This window comes from Podarcis raffonei, chromosome 7, assembly GCF_027172205.1.
Source record: "Podarcis raffonei isolate rPodRaf1 chromosome 7, rPodRaf1.pri, whole genome shotgun sequence".
In the NCBI taxonomy this organism is placed as follows: domain Eukaryota; kingdom Metazoa; phylum Chordata; class Lepidosauria; order Squamata; family Lacertidae; genus Podarcis; species Podarcis raffonei.
Window position 1 is genome coordinate 9,923,872 of NC_070608.1, and position 22,315 is coordinate 9,946,186.

The window sequence follows — 22,315 nt, forward strand, 5'->3', positions numbered from 1 at the left end:
GTAAGGATCAGGTAATTATTTTCTTTTCAGTAATTCTGCCTCTTGCTCTCAAGATATTAGACCAATATATTTCAGCGAATAAACATGTCCACCTTAAGCAGAAACATGCTGGCATTTCTTGTATGCATCCCAGAATAGAAGATGATAAAACACGGTCATTTTGTATAGTTTCTGAGGCAGATATTCCATCTGGTCACCATTCTGGCATATGTTTAAAAGGATGCAAACGAAGAATGCCTGGCCAGAAATTTAATGAACAAGGCAAATTCTGAAGTCTTTTGAACAGATTATCAGCACTGAACTATTTAATGTACCGCAGTGACTGATGCAAGGCTGAGAGTGGAGGATTGTGTTAGGCTGAGTAAGAGAGGCTTCTCGATAAAACAATAGAAAGTACATTTCAGAGTACAATTCAAAATGTTGGTGCTAATCTTTAAAGCCCTGAACGGCCTCAGCCCAATATACCTGAAGGAGCGTCTCCACCCCCATCGTTCTGCTCCAACTCCGAGGGCCTTCTGGCGGTCCCCTCACTGTGAGAAGCTACAGGGAACCAGGCAGAGGGCCTTCTTGGTAGTGGCTCCTGCCCTGTGGAATGCCCTCCCACCAGATGTCAAGGAAATAAGCAACTATCTGACTTCTAGATGACATCTGAAAACAGCCCTGTTTAGGGAAGTTTGTAATGTTTGATCTTTCATCGTTTTTTTAATGTTTGTCTTTTTAATGTTCTGTTGGGAGCCCCCCAGAGTGGCTGGGGAAACCCAGCCAGATGGGCGGGGTATAAATTAGTAGTAGTAGGCTGAATGGTGTGCATATATAAATGGCACTAGCCTATCAACACCCTCTGGGCCTGTCTCTCAAGCCCTTGAGACTCTCCCCAAGCCACAGCCCTCACTACCCCTCCTGCAGGTCGCCCTCAAGTCCTTTTGTCTGCTAGAATGGGTCCTTGGCCACATACACAGCACCCTTCTAAAAAACAGCATTGTACCAACCATGTCTTCCCCAAAAGAATCCTGGGAACTATAGTTTGTCAGGGTTGCCGAGATTTGCTAAGAAACCCCTATTCCCCTCGCAGAGACACAACTCGCAGAGTTTCCCAGAAAGAAGAACTGGTTGTTAAGCAGCTCTTGCAGCTGTAGCTTTGGGAGGAAGATTGGGGGGGGGGTCTCTTTGCAACCCTCAGCACCCTTAAACTACAGCTCCCAGAATTCCTTGCAGGGAGGGGAGCAATGACTGTTAAAGTGGTATGGTAGTGATTTCAATGTATGTTGCTGCTGTGGCTCTGTGGTAGTGCTTTTGCTTGTCTGTGTGTGTGTGTGTCTGTGTGTGTGTACACACACATGCAGAAAGCTCTTACTTTAGTGTGAATGGAACATAGCCTACAGTTCAGAGAGTCAAATATATTTCTCTGCCTATTTGGCACCTGTCCTCAGCAGTTCCTGCATGGTGTAGGAAAGGGTTCCAAAGCCCTCTTTTTAAAATATGGCCTTGAGCTATCACAAGTGATAAATTGAACAACAGCGATTAAAATGTACGCGTGGGCTTTGTGACACCAAGCAGGTACTTAACAATCTCTCGCTTTGTTCCGCGTGTGGTCTCTCCATGACCTTGTTTGCATTTCTGTATTTATTTATGTGTTCACTACATCTATGTTCCTTTTCTCTTTTTACCACCATCCTCAACGTCCTTAAAAATGCAATATTATAAATAATAAACACATGCTTATATATTTTTTAAAAAATTGCATGAAACCCTCCCGCTTAATTTTGGTTCAAGTATGATCGAGAAGCCTACCCTTCAGAATGACAGTTGTTTTACATTTCTCGGCATAAATATCCTGAAATAGAATTTGGTGCCGTTTGAAGAATGTTCAGAGGGAAATGAATAACAAATGGTCAAATGGTACAGAAAGATAAAGAGGATCGATGGGTTCCTACTCATTAAACTCAGTTGGGAATTGCTTTCAACTTACCATACATAGTAAAGCAGGCATAGGCAAACTCGGCCCTCTAGATGTTTTGAGACTACAATTCTCATCATCCCTGACCACTTGTCCTGTTAGCTAGGGATGATGGGAGTTGTAGTCCCAAAACTTCTGGAGGGCTGAGTTTTCCTATGCCTATAGTAAAGAAATGGAAGCGAAACAGTTGATTTTTAAAGATTCGCTGATGGGGGGTGGGGTGGGAGCAGTTCAAGTTGGCACTCAGCCTACTTAGGCTGTCCAGCTAGATAGAAAACAGAGACACTTCCCACAAGGAAGATGGATGAAGGAAGGTGAACTGGGTACCAGTTTTGTTAAATGCTGCATTGATCATCTTGAACAGAGGCACCTTAGCCTGCTTAGAGCCTGTTGGCAAGCTACACGTTGATTTTTTTGCCTTGGTGCTATGCTTTTTTGCCACTTGTGCTATGTCTCCATAATCCATTCTCTGCCTGTACATTTCTGAACAGAACTACTTTCACAACCCATACCCTGGAAGACTCTGCTGTTTCTTCTTAAGCATCCTGACCCATGCTGCCCTTACCTTCTCAAGGCTTGAGGCAGAGAGTCTGGACCAAAACAGTACCTACCGTTCCCCACTAATTGGCTGCATTGCTGGTTACAGCGCCTCTCCACAGGGATGCCCTCAGGTGCTAAGGTCCCAGTTACAAAAGATGCCTTTCACCTAAGTACTCAGCAACCAGGGAAGGGTTGTGGCTGCAGCAGCTTCCAAGAAGCATCTTCCAAACAGAGGTCAAGCGCAGAGAGTCAGTCAAGTCACCAACCAAATCCAGAGATAAGGCCAGGAAACAGTCCAAGGTCAACATCACAGGGGAGTTCAACCAAGGTAACTTCTGCCACCAGGGACTAGAAGCCATAGAGCTGTGTTGTTTCTGGCTAGTGGAAGACTTACAAGGGAGGTCTTATATACTCAGGCCTCCTAAACCACATCCAAACCACAGCTGTTGCCAATGAACAGGGACCACTTACTCACAAGTAGACCATCAACACCAGGTCTTGTAAATGCATACTGAGCCATCGCTCTTTGGCCCTAAAAGTGTTTGGTGCCAGTGCTATTGAGGGCTTAGGGCTGCTTCACCTTCTCCTTGTGGTTCCAGAAGTTCAATATTGGGTATCAACCCAGAGGTCCCCTCAAGAGAATTCTCAGCATTGGATTCAAGGAGCCCTGCCAGCTCCTCAAGGTCCCCAACATTTAGGTCAGGGCTAGACATGCTAGTTACCTTGGTATCTCAAGGTTCTCCGAATGCTGGGTTTGCCTCTCAGTAACTTTGCAAGGTAATTTGCACTGTAAAAGGTGTCTAAAGCTACCTTGAAAGCTTCTTACAGATAAACATCAGACAGATAAACAACTGCACATCTTTCCAAAGACATGTGGAGGCAGCCCTGTATCAGGAAGTTTTTAGTATTTGACAGTTTTGCTGTACTTTTATTATGCTGGAAGCCGCCCAGAGTGGCTGGGGCAACCCAGTTATATGGGCAGGGTATAAGTAATATGTTGTTGTTATCATGCCTGAATGTGGAGTTGGACCAGAACATCCCACATCCAAAACCAAAGCTGTATCACACCATAACATTGCAAGTGGCTCTGTGAATTGTTGTTGCTAAGGCATCTAAGCTGGAATACAAAATCGGTCCAAAGATATTTTTTTTATGACCTTTAGACCATTTAAAGGTCACAGCAGTTTTTATTGTTAAATAGCCAAGCAGGCAACTATGATATTTCAATAATAGGCAGTATTGTGACTGTAAGAAATAGCCTTTTGAAGATATTGATAGTTCCTTTCCACACACATTTTGCAGGATACACACTGAAAGACAGATTTTATTGTTGCAGTGTTCTTATTTCTCAGTCTTTTAACCCTTTTGTGCATGTGAAAACTCCACAGAGCCAACTATATTTTTCTGATAGGACTTCTGAGTCCTGACCACATGCACAAGGAGCTGTTTTCTGATGTGGCCTCGTAAAGAGAAGCGACTGAAACGCCTTCCTTACGCCAATTACCTTTCAGCCTCAATTCCCCATTGTTAAAATGGGAATACGAACAACTGCTTCTCAGCATTGTTGTGCACCCGAAACATGTTTCAGGAATGTTAACGCCTTGTTATGTTCAATATTCTAGTCAGGAAACCTATTTACATGGATTTATTTGAGGTCTCTAAAGGAAACTTTGTAGGACATCTGTACTGATTGATTTTTGTGAAGTGATTAATTTTTTGTGAAGCACACAATGCAATTCTAACTGGACTAGCTCTGGAGACTGAGTGCCTCTGTTCGGTCAGGGAAAAATAGTATTTCTGAGCTTTCATAGTTCCCAGACAATGATATTTTTTTTGCAGTGGAAACCAGTATACTGATCGGTAAATAGACCATATCGCATTCTTCTCTTCCCATTGTTGCTGACTTCTCAGCATTGCTAGGAAAGTCACTGAAATAGGGCAGACCGAGTCTGGAGAAGAAAGTCTTGAAAACAAGAAACTGTACAAAAATAGTGTATAATTGGAGGAGGCAGGAACAGAGAGGTCTCTCGTCTTCCTTACTTCAGGCCTTGTTCATCGCAGGGAGACAGTCAACCAAACATACAGAGGAAATGTTCCACCAGCCAATTAGAGGACATGCTACCTCAGTGAAGATCGCACCACTGCTCTAGGGAGGGCCAGAGAAGATGCAACCGGGGCAGCCATGTTTGTTTGCTCATTTGCCTGTCCCAGTCACATGCAAAACAGGGATGGAGGGTGTTTGTCTTACATTTTTTCATCATGAGGGACGTGGATGTAGGGAGTAGAAAGCCTGAATGCTGAGCAGATGCTCCGTCCTTGCGCCACACTCTTCTTGTGCACGAGGCTGAGGAATCCCACTGAATGTCCACTTGGGATAATCGCAATTTATATGTGCAGAGTTGTGCACAGCCTTTGCATGTTCTTCCCCCACATCAATTTCTTTTGCTAGTCATTTCTGAATGAGGCATCAGCTCTGTGTTCCTCCCGTCTGCCTGGAGAAGCATGTCACTAAATTAGTACAGGGCATTAATTTTAATGCAGTGTAATTTATTGAGTAGCTGAAAATTCTGCAGTTGTGGGTGGTTTTTTTGGTGTGTGTGTTTTTTTTGCAACTTCAGAGTGAGTGATGCTACCTTGCTTTGCCAATCCATCTTTTTATGGAGGAGACCAGGACTCAGCAGCCACGACACATAAATACTTCGCGGAGCTGTTCGGTGCCAATGAATTTCTGCTTTATTGTGAAACTTCGCAAGGCATAAAAATGTAATACAGTTGGAGATATGGCATTGCTAAGGCATTGGCTTGCATGTGTTGCTCTAGAAGCGTTACCTAGTGGAACAAATTAGCTGGCTAACGTACGTATTGAGATAGATTTGAATCTTGCTGTTTCTTAAGCCAGAAGTGTAGGTCTTCTGTAAAGTTCTGAAGACAGGAAACAGATACGGCTAATTCATTTCCTTTCTCCTTCTGCAGCCTTTCCGGTGTGCACACTGCCATTATTCCTGCAACATATCTGGTTCTCTGAAGAGACATTACAACAGGAAGCATCCCAACGAAGAGTATGTTAATGCTGGCTCTGGAGAGCTTGCCGCCGAAGCCCTTCTCCAGCAAGGTGACCTGTCTTATTTTGAAGCCGTCGCGCACAAAAATTACTCCTTTGAATTAAGACACAATTAAATTTCTTTTGCAGAGAGTATGCTGTGGCAGGCTTAGCTTTTCAGTGGTGGACAGTGATGGGATTTTGTGTGTGTGTGTGTGTGTTTGTGTGTGTGTGTGTGTCACTGTCATCACTTCCCTGAAAGAAAAAACCTGTAGCAAACCTTGTGTGCGAATTGAAAATCCACATGAATGAAAGCTGGAGGGAAGCCAACATCCTCCTGTGGATCGGCCCAGGTTTAAATTCCTACAGAACGCGCTCTTGGCTCTTTCTTAATGGGAGTGATGCCAAAGGCACTTTTAAAGGAAGAAAGCTGTTGCTGTATTTGAGAAAAGGTTATTTTTTCCCCAGTTACACGCTGCTTTTTTTTTTTTACATTTTAAAAACTGGCTGTGCAGCTGTGATCAGAGTTGGCACCTCCAATCCTGAATGTATTTACCTGGGGTTGTATTCAGTTGTGTCTCTCCTTGTCCATCAGTCTCTGGCTCAGCAGAAGGCATCTGTTATTATAGAATGGGGGGGAGGCCATTTTCGCTGATTCTTCCTTCCCCTGCAGCTCTCCTCCCTCGCCCGCCCTTCACCAGCTCAAGAGAGGCAGGGGACATTTTGGAACAGTGCAGCGGACAGCAGGAGAAAGGGGAGATCTGCAAAAATCAGTCTGCACCCCACTTTCATCTCGCATAAGAATCCCCTGGATTCAGTAGCTCTCTGTCCACAGATGGACATGGTAGGACACACCCCATGGAACTCCTGTTGGTTTCTGCGGAAACAGCTTCACAGGATGACATCTTTGATTTGAGGAACTGCATCTCATGGAGCAAGCAAACCTAACGTTCTGCTCATTACTTCAGGATATTCTTCTCACTGCGGGGAACGGGAAGCTGACCTAGAGATGAGCCTTTGGCCCGATTCAGCAGGCCATCTTCTTACATTCTTAACCTAGCCAGTTCTTCTCTGGGTCACTTGTGAAACCGCCCTGTGGGTCAAATCCTACTTGGTTAAACGCTTAGCGTTCCTCCCGCAAAGCATTCTTCTCTTGTACTTGCTTCCTGCATACATTTCTCAGTTCCACTGCATCAGCTCAGCTCACTTCCAAATAACTAACTGAGCATCAGAGTAGGTGCCTGAGCATTTTTCAATCCTTCCTGCTATATGAGTTTTTGTTGTTTTGATATTCACTAGAGCCTGGGAAGATAAAAGAGGAAGCAGGGAGGGAGAGGAATTCAAGAGGACTCTTTTCACTACTCCGGGCCCTATCTAATTAAAAACGGGTTTTGCCGAACAACATAGTATCTAGATGCAACTGCAAAAGATGTGCACGCTGCACTCTTAAGGGACATTTTGCTGCTGTGCAGTTGGAAATCTGATAGCCCAGTCCAGTAGCTTCTTAAGTATGAAATGTATTCAAGAATTCAGGACATTGGAAAGCATGTAACGCTACTGCAAGTGGGGAATTAAAATTGATTGCCTTTTGTTGGGAGATGCCAAGCTGTTTGTGGAAGTTGACTCCCTTGTTTTATTTTTGATGGTTCCCAAGTGTTTATCCCCATATTGAACGAAAAAATGCAGAACTTTCCCCCTCCTTAAAAAGCATCTTGCAGGGATTTCAAAATTCGCTTTTTTTTTTTTTACAGTAGAATAGATGCCAGACTAACACAGCCGCTCTAGATAATGAATAAAACATCATTCTCCCAAGCGTGACATTTCTAAAAAGCATTTCCAAATTATTCTTTTCTTCTTTCTTAGCTGTTTAAAAAAAAAATGTCTGCAAAGAATTCACATTTATCGGAAGTGCTAACCCATGTTCCAACAACACAGAAACAGTGACACGAGCCAAATGCATTCAGAATAAATGCTGTCTGCCCTCCCCCTTCCACTGTTGCAAATAAGGGAACTGGAGGACAGAAGCAGGGGTCGGCAACCTAAGGCCCATGGGCCGGAAGCAGCCCATGGAGGCCGTTTAACTGGCCCACGAGCCGCCCCTGAACCCAGCCACCCACTCGGCGAACCCCCACACACTGCGCTAAACCAGCGCTGCGCAGGGACTCTCTTCTGCGGCTCCAGAAATTGCATCTGCGCATGCCCAGACGCCAGAAATCGCTTCTGCACAGGCATGATTTTTGGCATCTGGGCATGCGCAGAAGCGATTTCCGGCCCCGCGGACATGCACAGATGGGATTTCCGGCATCACACTGTGCCGTACCGGCCCACGGAGGATCTTCATGGGAGTGCCCCTGCCCATGCCCGGTAAGCCTTGCCGACCGCTGGACAAAAGCATCACAATGAGTGCACCCAGATGTTAGTTTCTTTGAGTCCTCCAAACTGCAATGAAGATAGAGGTCTGTGGTACCTTAGAAACAAATGCATTTATTGCAGCATGGATTTTGAAGGGGGGCTGTACATCCATTGAAAAGCACGTGCATTGCATTCCAATGGCCCCAGATCCAGTTCCGGTTATCTGCTGCCTAAAACCTTGAGAGCCGCTGTCTGTCATTGTAGACAGTACTGAGCTAATGGACTGATGGTCCGGCCTGGAATAAGGCTGCTTCCTATCTCTGTTGGCATGTGAATCATCAGGTGCGTGGGCAGCCATGTTTGATTTTCCATGGACAAACGTATTTGTGCAACAGCAGCCAAGAATGCAAGTACAGCGGTACCTCGGGTTACGTACTTAATTCTTTCTGGAGGTCTGTTCTTAACCTGAAACTGTTCTTAACCTGAAGCACCACTTTTGCTAATGGGGCCTCCCGCTGCTTGCGCGCTGCCGCCACTCGATTTCTGTTCTCATCCTGAAGCAAAGTTCTTAACCCGAGGTACTATTTCTGGGTTAGCGGAGTCTGTAACCTGAAGCGTATGTAACCTGAAGTGTCTGTGACCCGAAGTACCACTGTATAGAAACAGGGCAAGCCATACATTTGATGGAATGGGGAGCACTTTCTACTTCATGAACCTTCACAACTTTGCATTAGGAAATGGGGGGGGGGGCTCTGCACAGGAAGCCAGGAACGTATCTATGCACGCTGGATTTACAGTTTCCCCCCTATGATACACTGATGTGTATCTAGTAGCCAGATTAACTTGTTTTAGAAGTTAAAGAGAAAGGAAATGTCAGGAGCTGGAGGCAAGCACAGGTCAGCAATCAAAAGGGGAGGGGAACCCCTCGGTGTTAGTGCAGTTAAATCTTTATTGTTGTTTAGTCGTGTCTGACTCTTCGTGACCCCATGGACCAGAGCACGCCAGGCACTCCTGTCTTCCACTGCCTCCCGCAGTTTGGTCAAACTTCGAGAACACTGTCTAACCATCTCGTCCTCTGTCGTCCCTTCTCCTTGTGCCCTCCATCTTTCCCAACATCAGGGTCTTTTCCAGGGAGTCTTCTCTTCTCATGAGGTGGCCAAAGTATTGGAGCCTCAGCTTCAGGATCTGTCCTCCCAATGAGCACTCAGGGCTGATTTCCTTCAGAATGGAGAGGTTTGATCTTCTTGCAGTCCATGGGACTCTCAGGAGTCTCCTCCAGCACCATAATTCAAAAGCATCAATTCTTCGGCGATCAGCCTTCGTTATGGTCCAGCTCTCACTTCCATAAATTTTTATGCAAGAAACCAAAACGGCGCAGGCCTAGTGATCCCAGCAACCTCTCCCCAGTTGGTCTTGCTCCAAGAAGGCATTTGCACGGACTGAAGGCCTCCGCCTTCCCACCTCTTCCCAAGTCTCCTCCTCTCCCAGGTATTTCCCAAGCAGTCGTGAATTGCGTCTGTGCACAACTTGCCTCTGCTCTGCCCTCCTCACTTCTCTGCACATTCTATGAGACCAGGGGAGAGGTAGCTGGTCCCGGCAGGAGGGGGAGACTCCCTTACTTCTTCAGCAGCCTGCCTCTCTGTCTCCGGGCCTCCCTCCCAGCCTCCACTTCTGCCTCTGAGTCTGAATCGCCCTCTGCCACAGCCTCTTCCTGCTCACCAAACCCTGTCACCTCTTCTGTTTGCGACCCTTCCTCCTCCCAGACCGCTCCCTCTGACCACTCATCGCCATTCCACCACCGACCCCCCTGACTGAATCTTCTTCCCCTGGAGATTCCCTTGGGGGTTCCCCAGCTGGTAGCCCCCCCCCCCCGCATGCAGCCACTCCATGACAGGAGCCCACTATAATAGTAGATAAAATCAACTAACAACAGGGCCTGGGCATCTCAGCTATGTCTAAAATACCCTTCAAAGACAGCAAACCACATGGCCTCCCTGTTGCCAAAAAGAAGGTACCGTGGCCAGAATATAGGTTGTAAACCTCAGGCAGATTTGCCCAGTGAAGCTAAACCTATTAATTATTTTGTTGCTTAAACTTTCCTGCATTTTTAAAAGGCAAACTGTAAGGATCTGGAGCTGTAACCATTGATAAGGAAATAGCCCAGGGCATGCAGTTGCATGTAGAGTTCTAGTAAGAAAAGTACTTAAGTGTTTTCCACTAAGTTTCTCTATGGGTGTCCTGATGCTGTAGCTTAAACTCAAGGACTGTAAGAAGCCAAAGGAGGTTCGCCGTGGGAAACTGCAGATAGGAAGCCTTCTAAAACGAGCGTTTCCCCATACTATCAGTAGCACACAGATCCTCGGGGGTTTTCTGGCTGCTCGTTGTCTGCGACTTCTTTTCATTTTGTGACCCCTTATTAATGCAATATAGAAACTAAATGTCACTTCCAAGCGACCAGTTAGTGCATTAATAGAGAGTGTGTGTGTGTCCAGGGGGATGGTGGGGAGGCCAACAGTGGAATTGCTCCTTTGGCATTTCAGAAATATGAAATACTCCAATATGATTTGACTACATGCACGGGTGTCAAAAGCAGATAAGGTATGTCATTCAGTGACCTTTCCCCCTCTCTGTATTGCCAAAGTATTTAATGAATTGGATGGAAATTAATTTTCTTTAGCTGCGGTGTCAATTAGCTGTCGCACAGTTTTCTGCTACTGGCTCAACTGCATGCTTCCATTTGTTGTTCCTTAATTAAAGTCGCAGTGACAAAGATGCCCATTTTAATTAGCAGGGTGTTATTGTTACAGTAATTTTAATTTAAAAGAAATGGAGGAAGGTCTTGCGTCTAATTGAGTTTTTATTAAGAGGGTGATACGAAATGAATATTTCATTTCAGATTTGGTAACTGATGGTATCTTTCTCCTATCCTGTGCCAAAGGTACTTACTAGGGAGCCGTGCAATGTTGCATATTAAAAACATTTGATAGAGAAGCTATTCCAGTTTAGCATAAAATCAAGCAGCCTGCATTGTCTAAAGCGGTTAAAGATAATAATAGGCAGGACTTAGGAAATCCTTGAGGACTAATAAATGCCAGCAAATGAACCTCACTTTAATGAGGTTTTATGAAATGAAATAGAGGAAATTATTCCATTCCGCCGCGTTGATGAAGTCCCATCTTGAAAGAGTTTGGCTTGGAGACGGAAAACGTTTGGCGCAAAGACATTTCTGCAACTGATAAACAATGTGCCAGTGACAAATTCTCCAACATACTGCTGCGAGATTAGGGTGGCTTGCCACTGCACGAAAGCACGTGGAGTTGGGATGCAGAGACACCATTTATGTATGTGATAGTTATTTAGTTCACTCATAGACTGCCCCTCATCCAATCAGGATCACAGGAAAGATCACAAGACGTGTCATGGCAGCTCCCACATGCTGAGCCAATTCCACAGTGAGCCAGCAGATGTATCACTGGTGTGATTATTAGCCCTTAACAGTGGGGGACCGGATAGCAGAGAAACAGAAAAGGCTCTTATTTCTGATACCTCTTTTTCAGTATTGAGTCTTTTTCGGTATGTTCCTTTCCCCCTCACCCCATGCCCAGGGTCCTACAAAACAGCTCTGGAACTCTTTCCCAGGTTTTTCACCTTCATTGTTGATCAGTGCTTGCTGCAAATGACCATTTCACCATGCTGTTCCAGCAAGATACCATAAGATTTTGTGATTTATTTATTTAAAAAAGAGAGATAACTTAGAATAAGGGAGGATGGAACAGTGGCTGCTGCTGCATTTCTTTCTTTCTTTTTGTAAATCTACATAAAAATCAAACACACATTTCTAAATGTAATTAATCCTAAAATACACATCGTATGCACATTTCAAGATGTATAGTAAAAAAACAAAACTGCATTGCAAAATCAGAAAAAAATGCAAAGTCTGAATTGTTACTGTGCCCCCAAATCACTGTAGCTTGAGACGAGTGGGTCAGGTGTGTCCGTATCAGAATTCACAAATAAGGAATTCCTCAAGCATCCATAACTCAGGGCTATGTTTTGTTCTGCTGCTCAGTGCAAAGTAACATTTCCCACCATGCTGTGCATCCTCCCACCGTGAGATTTCAGAGCAAGATTTCAGGGCTTCTTCTGAATCAGGAAAATAAATAAATCAAGAAGCAATTTATTTATTTTTTAATATGTCCAAATTGCCAGAGATTTTGAGCACGGAAAAAGGAAATAGATTAAAAACAGATTCTTAACTCTGTGTGTAGTAGATTCATTTTTCGTGTTTCTAGTTAAAAATTAGCAAAACAATTTGCGTGTGTGTGCGCGCATGCAGAATTCACCTGAAATACTCTGCTGCCGGAAAACAAAAATCCAAAAGTATTTTCAGCATCCGTAGTAAAACATAGTAGTTATATAACTGACAACGTGTTGCCGTTTAATGGTGCGTAAAATCTGGTTTGTGCAAATTGGAAAGTAATCATCTATTAAACTTGATAAAGTTGCAACCTGGTAACCTGGCATGCTGATTTCTTACTGGCGTGCTTATGCCTTAATTTATCAACGAGAGGCAAAGATTGTGCTGATGAAGTTTATCTTGTTCTCCCCCCCCTTTGTTTTTTTCTTCTCCTTCAGGTGGTATTAAGTGTCCAGTTTGCAACTTTGTGTATGGTACAAAGTGGGAATTCAACCGACACCTCAAGAACAAACATAGACTCAGATTGGTCGAGTATGATGGGGAGACAAAGTGGGAGGTAAAGCCAAGCAGTGGCAGCTGGCCCTGAAATATCGGGTTTCTCTAGAAGGGTCAAGGTGGGGGGTGTAATTGGAATCAAATGAGAATACGACGACATAAGCTGCCTTATGAGATGAAAAAAATGCACTGCCTCTTGCGTGGGCATGCAGAGATGTATGCTTTCTGGCAAAAGGATCCTTTTTCCCCCATTGCCCTTTAAAGGTAAAGGTAAAGGACCCCGGACAGTTAAGTGCAGTCGCGAACGACACTGGGGTTGCGGTGCTCATCTCATTTTACTGGCCAAGGAAGCAGACGTTTGTCCACAGACAGTTTTTCCGGGTCATGTGGCCAGCATGACTAAGCTGCTTCTGGCAAAACCAGAACAGCGCGTGGAAACGCCGTTTCCCTTCCCGCCGGAGCAGTACCTATTTATCTACTTGCACTTTGACGTGCTTTCAAACTGCTAGGTTGGCGGGAGCAGGGACCGAGCAACGGGAGCTCACCCTGTCATGGGGATCCGAACTGCCGACCTTCTGATCGGCAAGTCCTAGGCTCTGTGGTTTAGACCACAGCACTACCCGCGTCCCTTGTCCCTCGTCGATAGTTACACACTGCAATAGCTGTTTGGCATCTTTGTGATGTGCTTCTGCCAGCTAATTCCCTTTGATCACTGATCACTGGCTCTTTTTGCAGACCAAAGCAGAAATTCCTGAAGAAACGCAGTATCTCCATATCACGGAAGCTGAAGATATGCAAGGAACTCAGGCCGCAGTTGCTGCACTACAGGACCTGCGATATACCTCGGAGAATGGTAAAACGTTCTCTTTAAGGAGAAATGAATGTTTCGCAAAAGCAATGTATAAATGCTGAGCGTTCAAAGTCCCCGTACATTAGCTCAGTAATCCTTGCGTGGTAATAATTATTATTATTATTATTTCCCCAGCCACTCTGGGCGGCTTCCAGAAAAATATTAAAATACAGTAATTCATGAAATATTAAAAAAGCTTCCCTAAAAATATTAAAAGTTTCCCTAAAAACAGTACCTAGAGCCACCCAGAGAGATTCATGGTCAAGATGGCATGTGAACTGGTACTTCCTGCTCCAGTATTACACCAGCATTACGTTGTCAACAAAAGTGGCTTCACTAGCGAGCATATTGTTTTGTTTCATCAAAGTTGCCAAGTCCGGAGCGACTCTGGGAAAGAAACGCATATTGGCTGCAACCTGATGCCACCAGCACAGCTTCTTCCCAAATCCTGCAAAGACTTGAAGCAGTTGGGGACAGCACAGAGGCGGGTTGCTTCTGTTCTAACCTTGAAAAGAAACTAGCAGAGCAGTCCGAACCCCACTAATGCCTGGTGAAGAGTGTGAGGTGGGGTTGGGGGGTGGACAAAAGACCCGCTCCGGGCAATGTCAGCCTATAGCTGCCAGGTTTGGGCCTGAAGCCGTCAAGTGACAGCAGTTCAGTCGGATTTGACGACTTACTGAGGTCACCAAAGGTAAATGGAGCAAAAGAGACTCTTGGCACCTTGGAGACTGACCAGTTTATTGGGGCGTAAGCTCTTATTCCTCCAAAGCAAACTCAGTGCCACCAGCGGGGCTTGCTTCTAAGCATATGACCAGACCATTGGTGAGGAGAGAAGACAGGATTCTGTAAGGAAATAGGGAAGAATGTGAAGAGGGATTTGAACGAGGGGTGAACAGGGGAAGTTCTCGCTGCAATGGCATGGCGGGATGTGCAGCGGCGGAAACATAAGCAAAAGGAGATGAGTTTGAATAGAAGCGAAGGTTGGCAAGTTTGTGTTGCTGTTAACGCCGGCCTGGTTCTCATATTGACATTCTCTCCGATTAGGGGGACGACTTGACCCCACGGCTGTGAACATCCTGCAACAGATCATAGAGCTGGGCTCGGAGCCCCACGACGCAGCTGCCGTCGCTTCTGTCGTTGCCATGGCCCCAGGAACTGTTACTGTCGTGAAACAGGTCAAATCATTTTCCTTTCCTCTGTGTGTGTGTGTGTGCGCGCGTGTGTGTGTGCGTGCATTAGACAGAAGGAGTGGTACTTCTGGCTGTTGTTGTATGCAAATAAACAGTTAATATTTCTAAGCTATTTGAGACCACATTTGTTTAGCTAGACAGCTCAATACTGGGCCGTCCTTGCAGCTCCACCTTGAACCACATTTGTTTCTGGATTTGGCATTACGGAATGTGTGAATTCTCTGCCTAAAACAAAATGTAATCAACTTAATTCTTCCTGTATATAAAGTTGTGGGGAGATAAAGGGCTGGTTTCGATAGATGACATCAAAATGCTTACTGTGAGCCTATTATGTTAGTGCATTGAGCAACTGGCAGCTTGTGTGAGCATGCAATCTTTTCCCGGGACGGTTCCAGCTCAGGATGGGGGGTGAAAGGATGGAGGCATTCGCTGCATTCAAAGTCCTTGCATGGTGCAGGTGGGGGAAAGTTTGGAGCATCATTCTCTCACACACATTTTGGAATTCTATGTACAGGAGTGACTTTGACACAGGGGCCGCACTCTCAAACTTGCAATCCCCCACAAGAAAACTCAGGTGATTGCAGTCTCATGAAACCATGTGCCATTTGCCTCCTGGCTTGCTTGGTTCAGAGTAGCTACATTTCTTCCAGAGATAGGTTTCCACATTGTGGAGAAAGTGGCTGTTTAAATTGGCCTCTAGGCAAGAGAGTTGAGAAAATTGACCTGCATTCTGTTCCACTTCTGAGCTTCATCCTGTAATGAGGTAGCAATCTGCAAGCTATTGGAAGCAGTGAGGTTGCAGAGGTTCTGCTGGTGACTTATTTGATCTGTAGGATTTTGTTGGAGTCAAGAAGAAAAAAAAAATGGCTTTCTAATGGAAGTATGAGGCATCCTTCTCACCCCATTTTTATAATTAGGGCTTTCATTATTCATAAAGAACCTTAAGATTGTGGTTTGCTCATAAAAACACATTTCAATAAAATTGTATGTTTTCAGATACTTGCATAAGGCACTGAGTCCTTGTTATATACTGTTAGCTTTTATTCTATGTAGACACCCTTTGAGATAAATTCTTGTGTTGATTGCCAAATGACTTTCTTTGCAGCTTTTGTTTCAAATCTTGGTGTTGGTGGCATTGTGCTAATCATTTTTGTGTTAAAAAAAGGGGGGATAGAAGCATATGATAATGCAAATATATTTATATATGCAGAAGATCAAGAGGAGGGGGGATTCATATTCCAGGGAGTCCTTATCAAATATTGAGAAGCTAGACTATTATAAAGCTCAAGGATTGCTGAAAGGCCTGAGCCATAATCCTGTGGCACCTCAGAGCTACGGAATAGTGTGATCTCTCCCCCTCAAGCCCCTTCGGTTTCAGTCCAACTGCTGAGCAACAAGCATTGCTTCTGTGACAGATGAAAATGGCTACACTCTAAATACTCTTGGCATGATCTTCTTCTTCTTCTCCCTCGCCTTTGGCAGTGCTCATTGTATATTGCTTGTGTTGGCTGGGGCACCAGTTCTAGCAGCCACTGCAAGCAGCACGAGGCTCCCCTGTTCAAGGAGTTGGGGCGACTGGCCTACCTCACACTGTCAGCCTAGCAGTTCGAAAGCACACCAGTGCAAGTAGATAAATAGGTACCACAGCGGCAGGAAGGTAAATGGCATTTCTGTGCACTCTGGCATTCAATACGGTGTCTTGTTGAGCCAGAAGCAGTTTAGTCATGATGGCCACATGACCCAGAAAAGCTGTCCGAGTACAAAGGTCGGCTCCCTCGGCATGAAGTGAGATGAGTGCCGTACCCCATAGTCAAATTTAACCATCCAGGAGTCCTTTTACACTTTAGTAACTGAGTAGCAATGGTACAGGGTTTCAAGTGGGCCAGAGCCATTTGCAAAATTTGCATGGCTGCTTCTGCTCCTTCCCACTCCTCACCTCTTCCTTGCAGTCTCCTTTGTATTCCACCGCGTCCCCCAGGGTGTCTCTGCTCAGTAGAAGTGATGACTCGGGGAATCGGTTTGGCAGCCAGAGACAACCAAACTAGCTGAGAACTTGAACAATTCATTGGCTAGCCTTGCAGAATCTCAAGTAAGTTGAGCGAAATCAACGCCCCAACTATTCTTTGTTGCTTGATCCTCAGCTTTCTGTCATACGTTGTTGAAACGTGAGCAGGTACATCTAGTCGTAAGGGGCTATGTGTAAGAAACCAAAGACATGGTGTCCACGTTCCGCCATCACACATTTTTAAATCACTTTCATAAATGTAACACAGAAGACAGGAGGCTGCTTTGTTCAGGTGTCATATTGTAAAATCATCATTAACCATGCTAGATCTTGACATATATACCTGTATACCTGAAGGAGTGTCTCCAACCCCATCATTCTGCCCGGACGCTGAGGTCCAGCACCGAGGGCCTTCTGGCAGTTCCCTCACTGCGAGAAGCAAAGCTACAGGGAACCAGGCAGAGGGCCTTCTTGGTAGTGGCGCCCGCCCTGTGGAACGCCCTTCCAGCAGATGTCAAAGCGATAAACAACTACCTGACATTCAGAAGACATCTTAAGGCAGCCCTATTCAGGGAAGTTTTTAATGTGTGACATTTTAATGTATTTTTAATCTTTGTTGGAAGCCACCCAGAGTGGCTGGGGAAACCCAGCCAGATGGGCGGGGTACAAATAATAAATTATTATTATTATTATTATTATTATTATTATTATTATTATTGACATATGTAAAAATTAGATACATCTTAGAGCTATAGAACGTACAAACAGGGGCACCTAAAATGAACCAGAAGATGGACCATCTTCCTTGTTGATAAAGGCTTAGCTGGATTTTTTATATCAGGGGGAAAAGATTGAAAGTTGTTGGCATTCATCTGTCTTGAGAGAGTAGAGTGTGTCTCCAGGGGTGAAGTCAATCTGCTGCATTGGCAGCACCGAAGTGACCTCCCCGGGGTGCAAGCCTAGGCAGTGTGTATGGAGGTCCCCCTCTCGACCTGGCTGATGTGGCCCAAAAGAAAGCAGACGTTTGGCACCAGCTTGGCTGCAGGAGTTGCCAGAAGGAGGTGTACCTGGTGCCATCCAACCACCTTAGGGACTCTACTCTGGATGTGTGCAGGAGTTACTCCTTAGCCGTTTCTTCTCCTGAAGATATCCCGCAAAGCCTAGATGAGCTACCTTCCCAGGTGGACGAGCCTCACGTGCCCCTCACTTCCCTATACAGTGGTACCTCGGGTTAAGAACTTAATTTGTTCTGGAGGTCTGTTCTTAACCTGAAACTGTTCTTAACCTGAAGCACCACTTTAGCTAATGGGGCCTTCCGCTGCCCCCGTACCGCCGGAGCACGATTTCTGTTCTCATCCTGAAGCAAAGTTCTTAACCCGAGGTACTATTTCTGGGTTAGCAGAGTCTGTAACCTGAAGCCTCTGTAACCCGAGGTACCAGTGTACAGCACATGCAGAAACTGCCATCTTGAGGTTCTCTTTGGGCTCTGGGGTGGGACTTCTTGTGAGCCAAGTGGGATCTTCAGGGTGCTTCCCATTTCTGGGTACCACTTCCAGGTACCCAGCACCACACGTGTGCGTGGTCACACACAAATAGATTGCGCGTCAAGCTCTTACCAGGAAGCACGGAGGATGCTTCCGGTAGCAGTTGAAAAGAATGTAGGTGCTGCCAGGGGGAAAAAATGGAAGGGCATCTCCAGTTGGCTTGGAACTGTTGTCTCATTGACTCCCTTATTAGAGGGATAAAGGAAAAAAGCAGAATTTTGGGAAAGATGGATCAATCCAATAGGACCTAAGCAGAGGGCATGTAAGTGCTGAGCTGACGTGAAGTGTTGCCAACCTGAGAAACACAGCAATTTGTCACGCTAAGAGGAATATAGATAGATGTCTACCAGAGAGAGAGAGAGAGAGAGAGAGAGAGAGAGAGAGAGAGAGAGAGAGAGAGAGAGAGAAAACAAGGAGCGCCACAAGTGAAAGCAGTTAATCATTTTTCCTGGAATGACAAAACCAATGAAAAACATCTGGATAAAGGCAGGTAGAGAGGCTGTTAACTTTCTTTATTGGCCATTTTCATTTCAGGAGAATATAAAATTGAATAAGCATTCCGTTTGTCGCCCTTGCGCCAAATGAGATTCTAGTTTCATTTCACTTTCGCGTCAGCGGCATTTTTATTTATCTTCCTCTCCTTGTTATTTATTTGCGCATCTCAGATGCATTTAAAATTATGTGCGGCTTTCAACGTAAACAAAGCCAATTTCGAATCCCATTCAGGCTACAATATACTTGCTTGCAGGTCTCGGTGAATGCTGGGCAGCGAGGCTTGTTGCCTTAGGAATAACGCGTGTGGTGTTTGCAAACCTGTTTTGTGATACCACCTGGAAAACTAAACGGCCCCCTCCCCCTGCCATCTGAAAAGACGTTGAAATTCCATCACCAGTGACAAATCTCTTTCGATCCAAACACAGCAGTGAAATAGAGGTTTGCATACCTATTTCAATGGCCATATCTGTTTTCATTTGGCTACCTGTCTAGATCCAGCAGTATAAATTGTTATATATGTGTAATCTGTGCAGTTCTTAATGCTTGCCTTGGATAGCCCAATACCTTGGTAGGCAGCTGACCGACTCCATGAAGCCAGCTGAGATCCTCTGATTGACCCATTGATCCTCTGGTTTTCTCCCCCTGCACACACACACACACACACACATCTCTCCCAACTTTCCTTACAAGTGCTGCGCCAGGAAAACCTGCTCCCAGTTGCACCTTCTAGGGTTGCCATATTTTGAAGAGCAAAATAGAGGACACATTTGCCAACTTTTGACTATGGATCTCTACGACGACTCATCATGAAAAAGAGGACGTGTCCTGGAAAAAGAGGACATATGGCAACCCTGAGGGTACATTCTGGTTATCTTTACTATCCTTGTTAATGTCCGCACTTCGTATTAAAATGCAGCTTAAAACAAAGGATGGTTTGGGGCCAACGAGTTAAGGCATGCTGCTCAGAAGTTCCTGAAGTTCCCTGCTGCCGCCACGCCACAAAATAAGCCAGAGCGTGGCTTACTGTTCCATTTGAACCCAAGCTCATCCTTTTCAGTTGGTAGAGCGCGAGACCCTTATTCTCAGGGCCGTGGGTTCGAACCCCATGTTGGGCAAAAGATTCCTGGAATGCAGGGAGTTGGACTAGATCGGGGTCTTCGCTGCGAGATCACATTCATCCGGTGCTATATCAACTGCACTGGCTCCCGGTGGAGTACAGGATCAGGTTTAAGGTGCTGGTTTTAACCTTTAAAGCCCTATACGGCCTAGGACCCTCGTACCTACAGGACCGCCTCTCCTGGTATGCCCCACAGAGAAACTTACGGTCTTCAAATAAAAACATCTTGAAGGTCCCAGGCCACAGAGAAGTTAGGCTGGCCTCAACTAGAGCCAGGGCTTTTTCGGCTGTGGCTCCGACCTGGTGCAACACTCTGTCACAAGAGACTAGGGCCCTGCGGGACTTGACATCTTTCCGCAGGGCCTGCAAGACAGAGCTGTTCCGCCAGGCCTTTGGCCAGGGCACAGCCTGACTCCCTCCCTCGGCAATCTTCGCGGAGCTCTGGCCCAATGGTGGCCAGTGGCTTGAATTTAATTAATTTTATAATGAATGATTTTAGAGTGTTGTTTGTGTTGTACTTTTGTATTGTTTTATTGTTGTTAGCCGCCCTGAGCCCGGCTTCGGCTGGGGAGGGCGGGATATAAATAAAATTTATTATTATTATTATTATTATTATTATTATTATTATTATTATTATTATCAGGGGTAGGCAACCTAAGGCCCGGGGGCCGGATGCAGCCCAATCGCCTTCACAATCTGGCCCAGGAATCAGCATGTTTTTACATGAGTAGAATGTATCCTTTTATTTAAAACGCATCTCTGGGTTATTTGTGGGGCATAGGAATTCGTTCACCCCCCAAAAAAAAAATACAGTCCGGCCCACCACATGGTCTGAGGGATGGTGGACCGGCCCCCTGCTGAAAAAGGTTGCTGACCCCTGGACTAGATGACACTCGTGATTCCTTCCAGCCCTGCAATTCTGGGGTTCTGTTATTCCCCTTCCCACAAGCAGTAAGTGAAAAACAAGAACTCCGTTCCCCCTTTGTTTGGAAGCACAAGACTGGGTTGAGGCAGCACAACAAGCTAGTTTTATCCGTGATGCATCAGGAGAGCAGCACCAACAGAATTCTTTAATAAATAATAATAATAACAATAATACTGCCCGGACACTGAGGTCCAGCGCCGAGGGCCTTCTGGTGGTTCCCTCGCTACGAGAAGCCAAGTTACAGGGGACCAGGCAGAGGGCCTTCTCGGTAGTGGCGCCCTCCCTGTGGAACGCCCTCCCATCAGATGCCAAAGAGAAAAACAGCTACCAGACTTTTAGAAGACATCTGAAGGCAGCCCTGTTTAGGGAAGCTTTTAATGTTTAATAGGTTATTGTATTTTAATATTTTGTTGGAAGCTGCCCAGAGTGGCTGGGGAAACCCAACCAGATGGGCGGGGTATAAATAAATAAATAAATAAATAAATAAATAATAATAATAATAATTTAATAATAATGTAATTGAGTGAGACTGCTAAGCTTGGCCCTATCACAAAGCTAACACGTTAATGATTGGTTTCTTCTGCCTCTTCTCCCAATGATCTTTACTGTATTTTTCGCTCTATAAGACGCACCAGACCACAAGACTCACCTAGTTTTTGGAGGAGGAAAACAAGAAAAAATATATTCTGAATCTCAGAAGCCAGAACAGCAAGAGGGATCACTGCGCAGTGAAAGCAGCAACCCCTCTTGCTGTTCTGGCTTCTGGGATAGCTGCGCAGCCTGCATTCGCTCCATAAGACGCACACACATTTCCTCTTACTTTTTAGGAGGGAAAAAGTGAGTCTTATAGAGCAAAAAATACAGTATTTACTTGGGCTACTGTGTGCCTTTCTTTCCCCCCATGGTCCAGCTAGTTCCCAGCTCTGTGCTGTTTCACAGTCTTATTAGAAACGGGATCCAAAGGAAGAGTAAAGGATGGTTGTTTTCAGTAGAGTGTCTCCGCCTGCATGGCTTACCGGTTGCCGCCTGTCACTGCGAGGTGTTGCGTTGGGCTTTTTCACTAGAGCTCCAGCTCCTGTGTTGTCGTTGTCGTCTTTCCTCCTTTGGATGAAATTAAACAGAAACGAAACCTGAATAAAAGATATTCATTCTCCAAAGAAAAGAAGAAGCCAGCCTAAATCAATTAAACGGCGCAGCCAGCTTGGCATATACTGATCAATGTACACATAAAATGTCCTTCTGTTGAGCACAGCTGCGTCATATAACAAACCTTTTGGCACAACGCAATTGCATTTTTTCTTTCCTCCAGGAAAAAAATAATGATGATGGCTCCCTTTCTTTTTGTTTTTTCTCTCCCCCATCCTCATGCTTCATTGCTATTACCATTATTATTTCAGAGAGCATACTTGCTGGAAATGAAGGGAGCCTTGGGCCATCTGATATTTCCATTACTGGCCTGACGGGCATTAAGTGGATATAGTTTGCAGGTACTCTGCAAGTTGTATTTGGGGGAGAGTTGACTCCTTCCCCCAACTTTCCATTTTAAAAGACTGTGCATTGGCAATTGCAGATCTGCGAATGAAAATCCACAGTAAAGTGGGCTCAGA

At 45.3% G+C, this 22,315-nt stretch overlaps 1 protein-coding gene across 4 annotated transcripts in view; it reads left to right on the forward strand.

Moving 5' to 3' along the window:
* The window catches only part of ZFAT (zinc finger and AT-hook domain containing), a 126,768-nt gene that overhangs the window by 98,637 nt on the left and 5,816 nt on the right, over positions 1-22,315 (forward strand). For all 4 annotated transcript variants that reach the window (XM_053395259.1, XM_053395257.1, XM_053395256.1 and 1 more), the window contains 4 exons: positions 5,471-5,609; positions 12,525-12,643; positions 13,318-13,435; positions 14,477-14,607. In XM_053395259.1, coding sequence (XP_053251234.1) covers positions 5,471-5,609; positions 12,525-12,643; positions 13,318-13,435; positions 14,477-14,607 — 507 coding nt within the window. The remainder of the gene's footprint in view (positions 1-5,470; positions 5,610-12,524; positions 12,644-13,317; positions 13,436-14,476; positions 14,608-22,315) is intronic.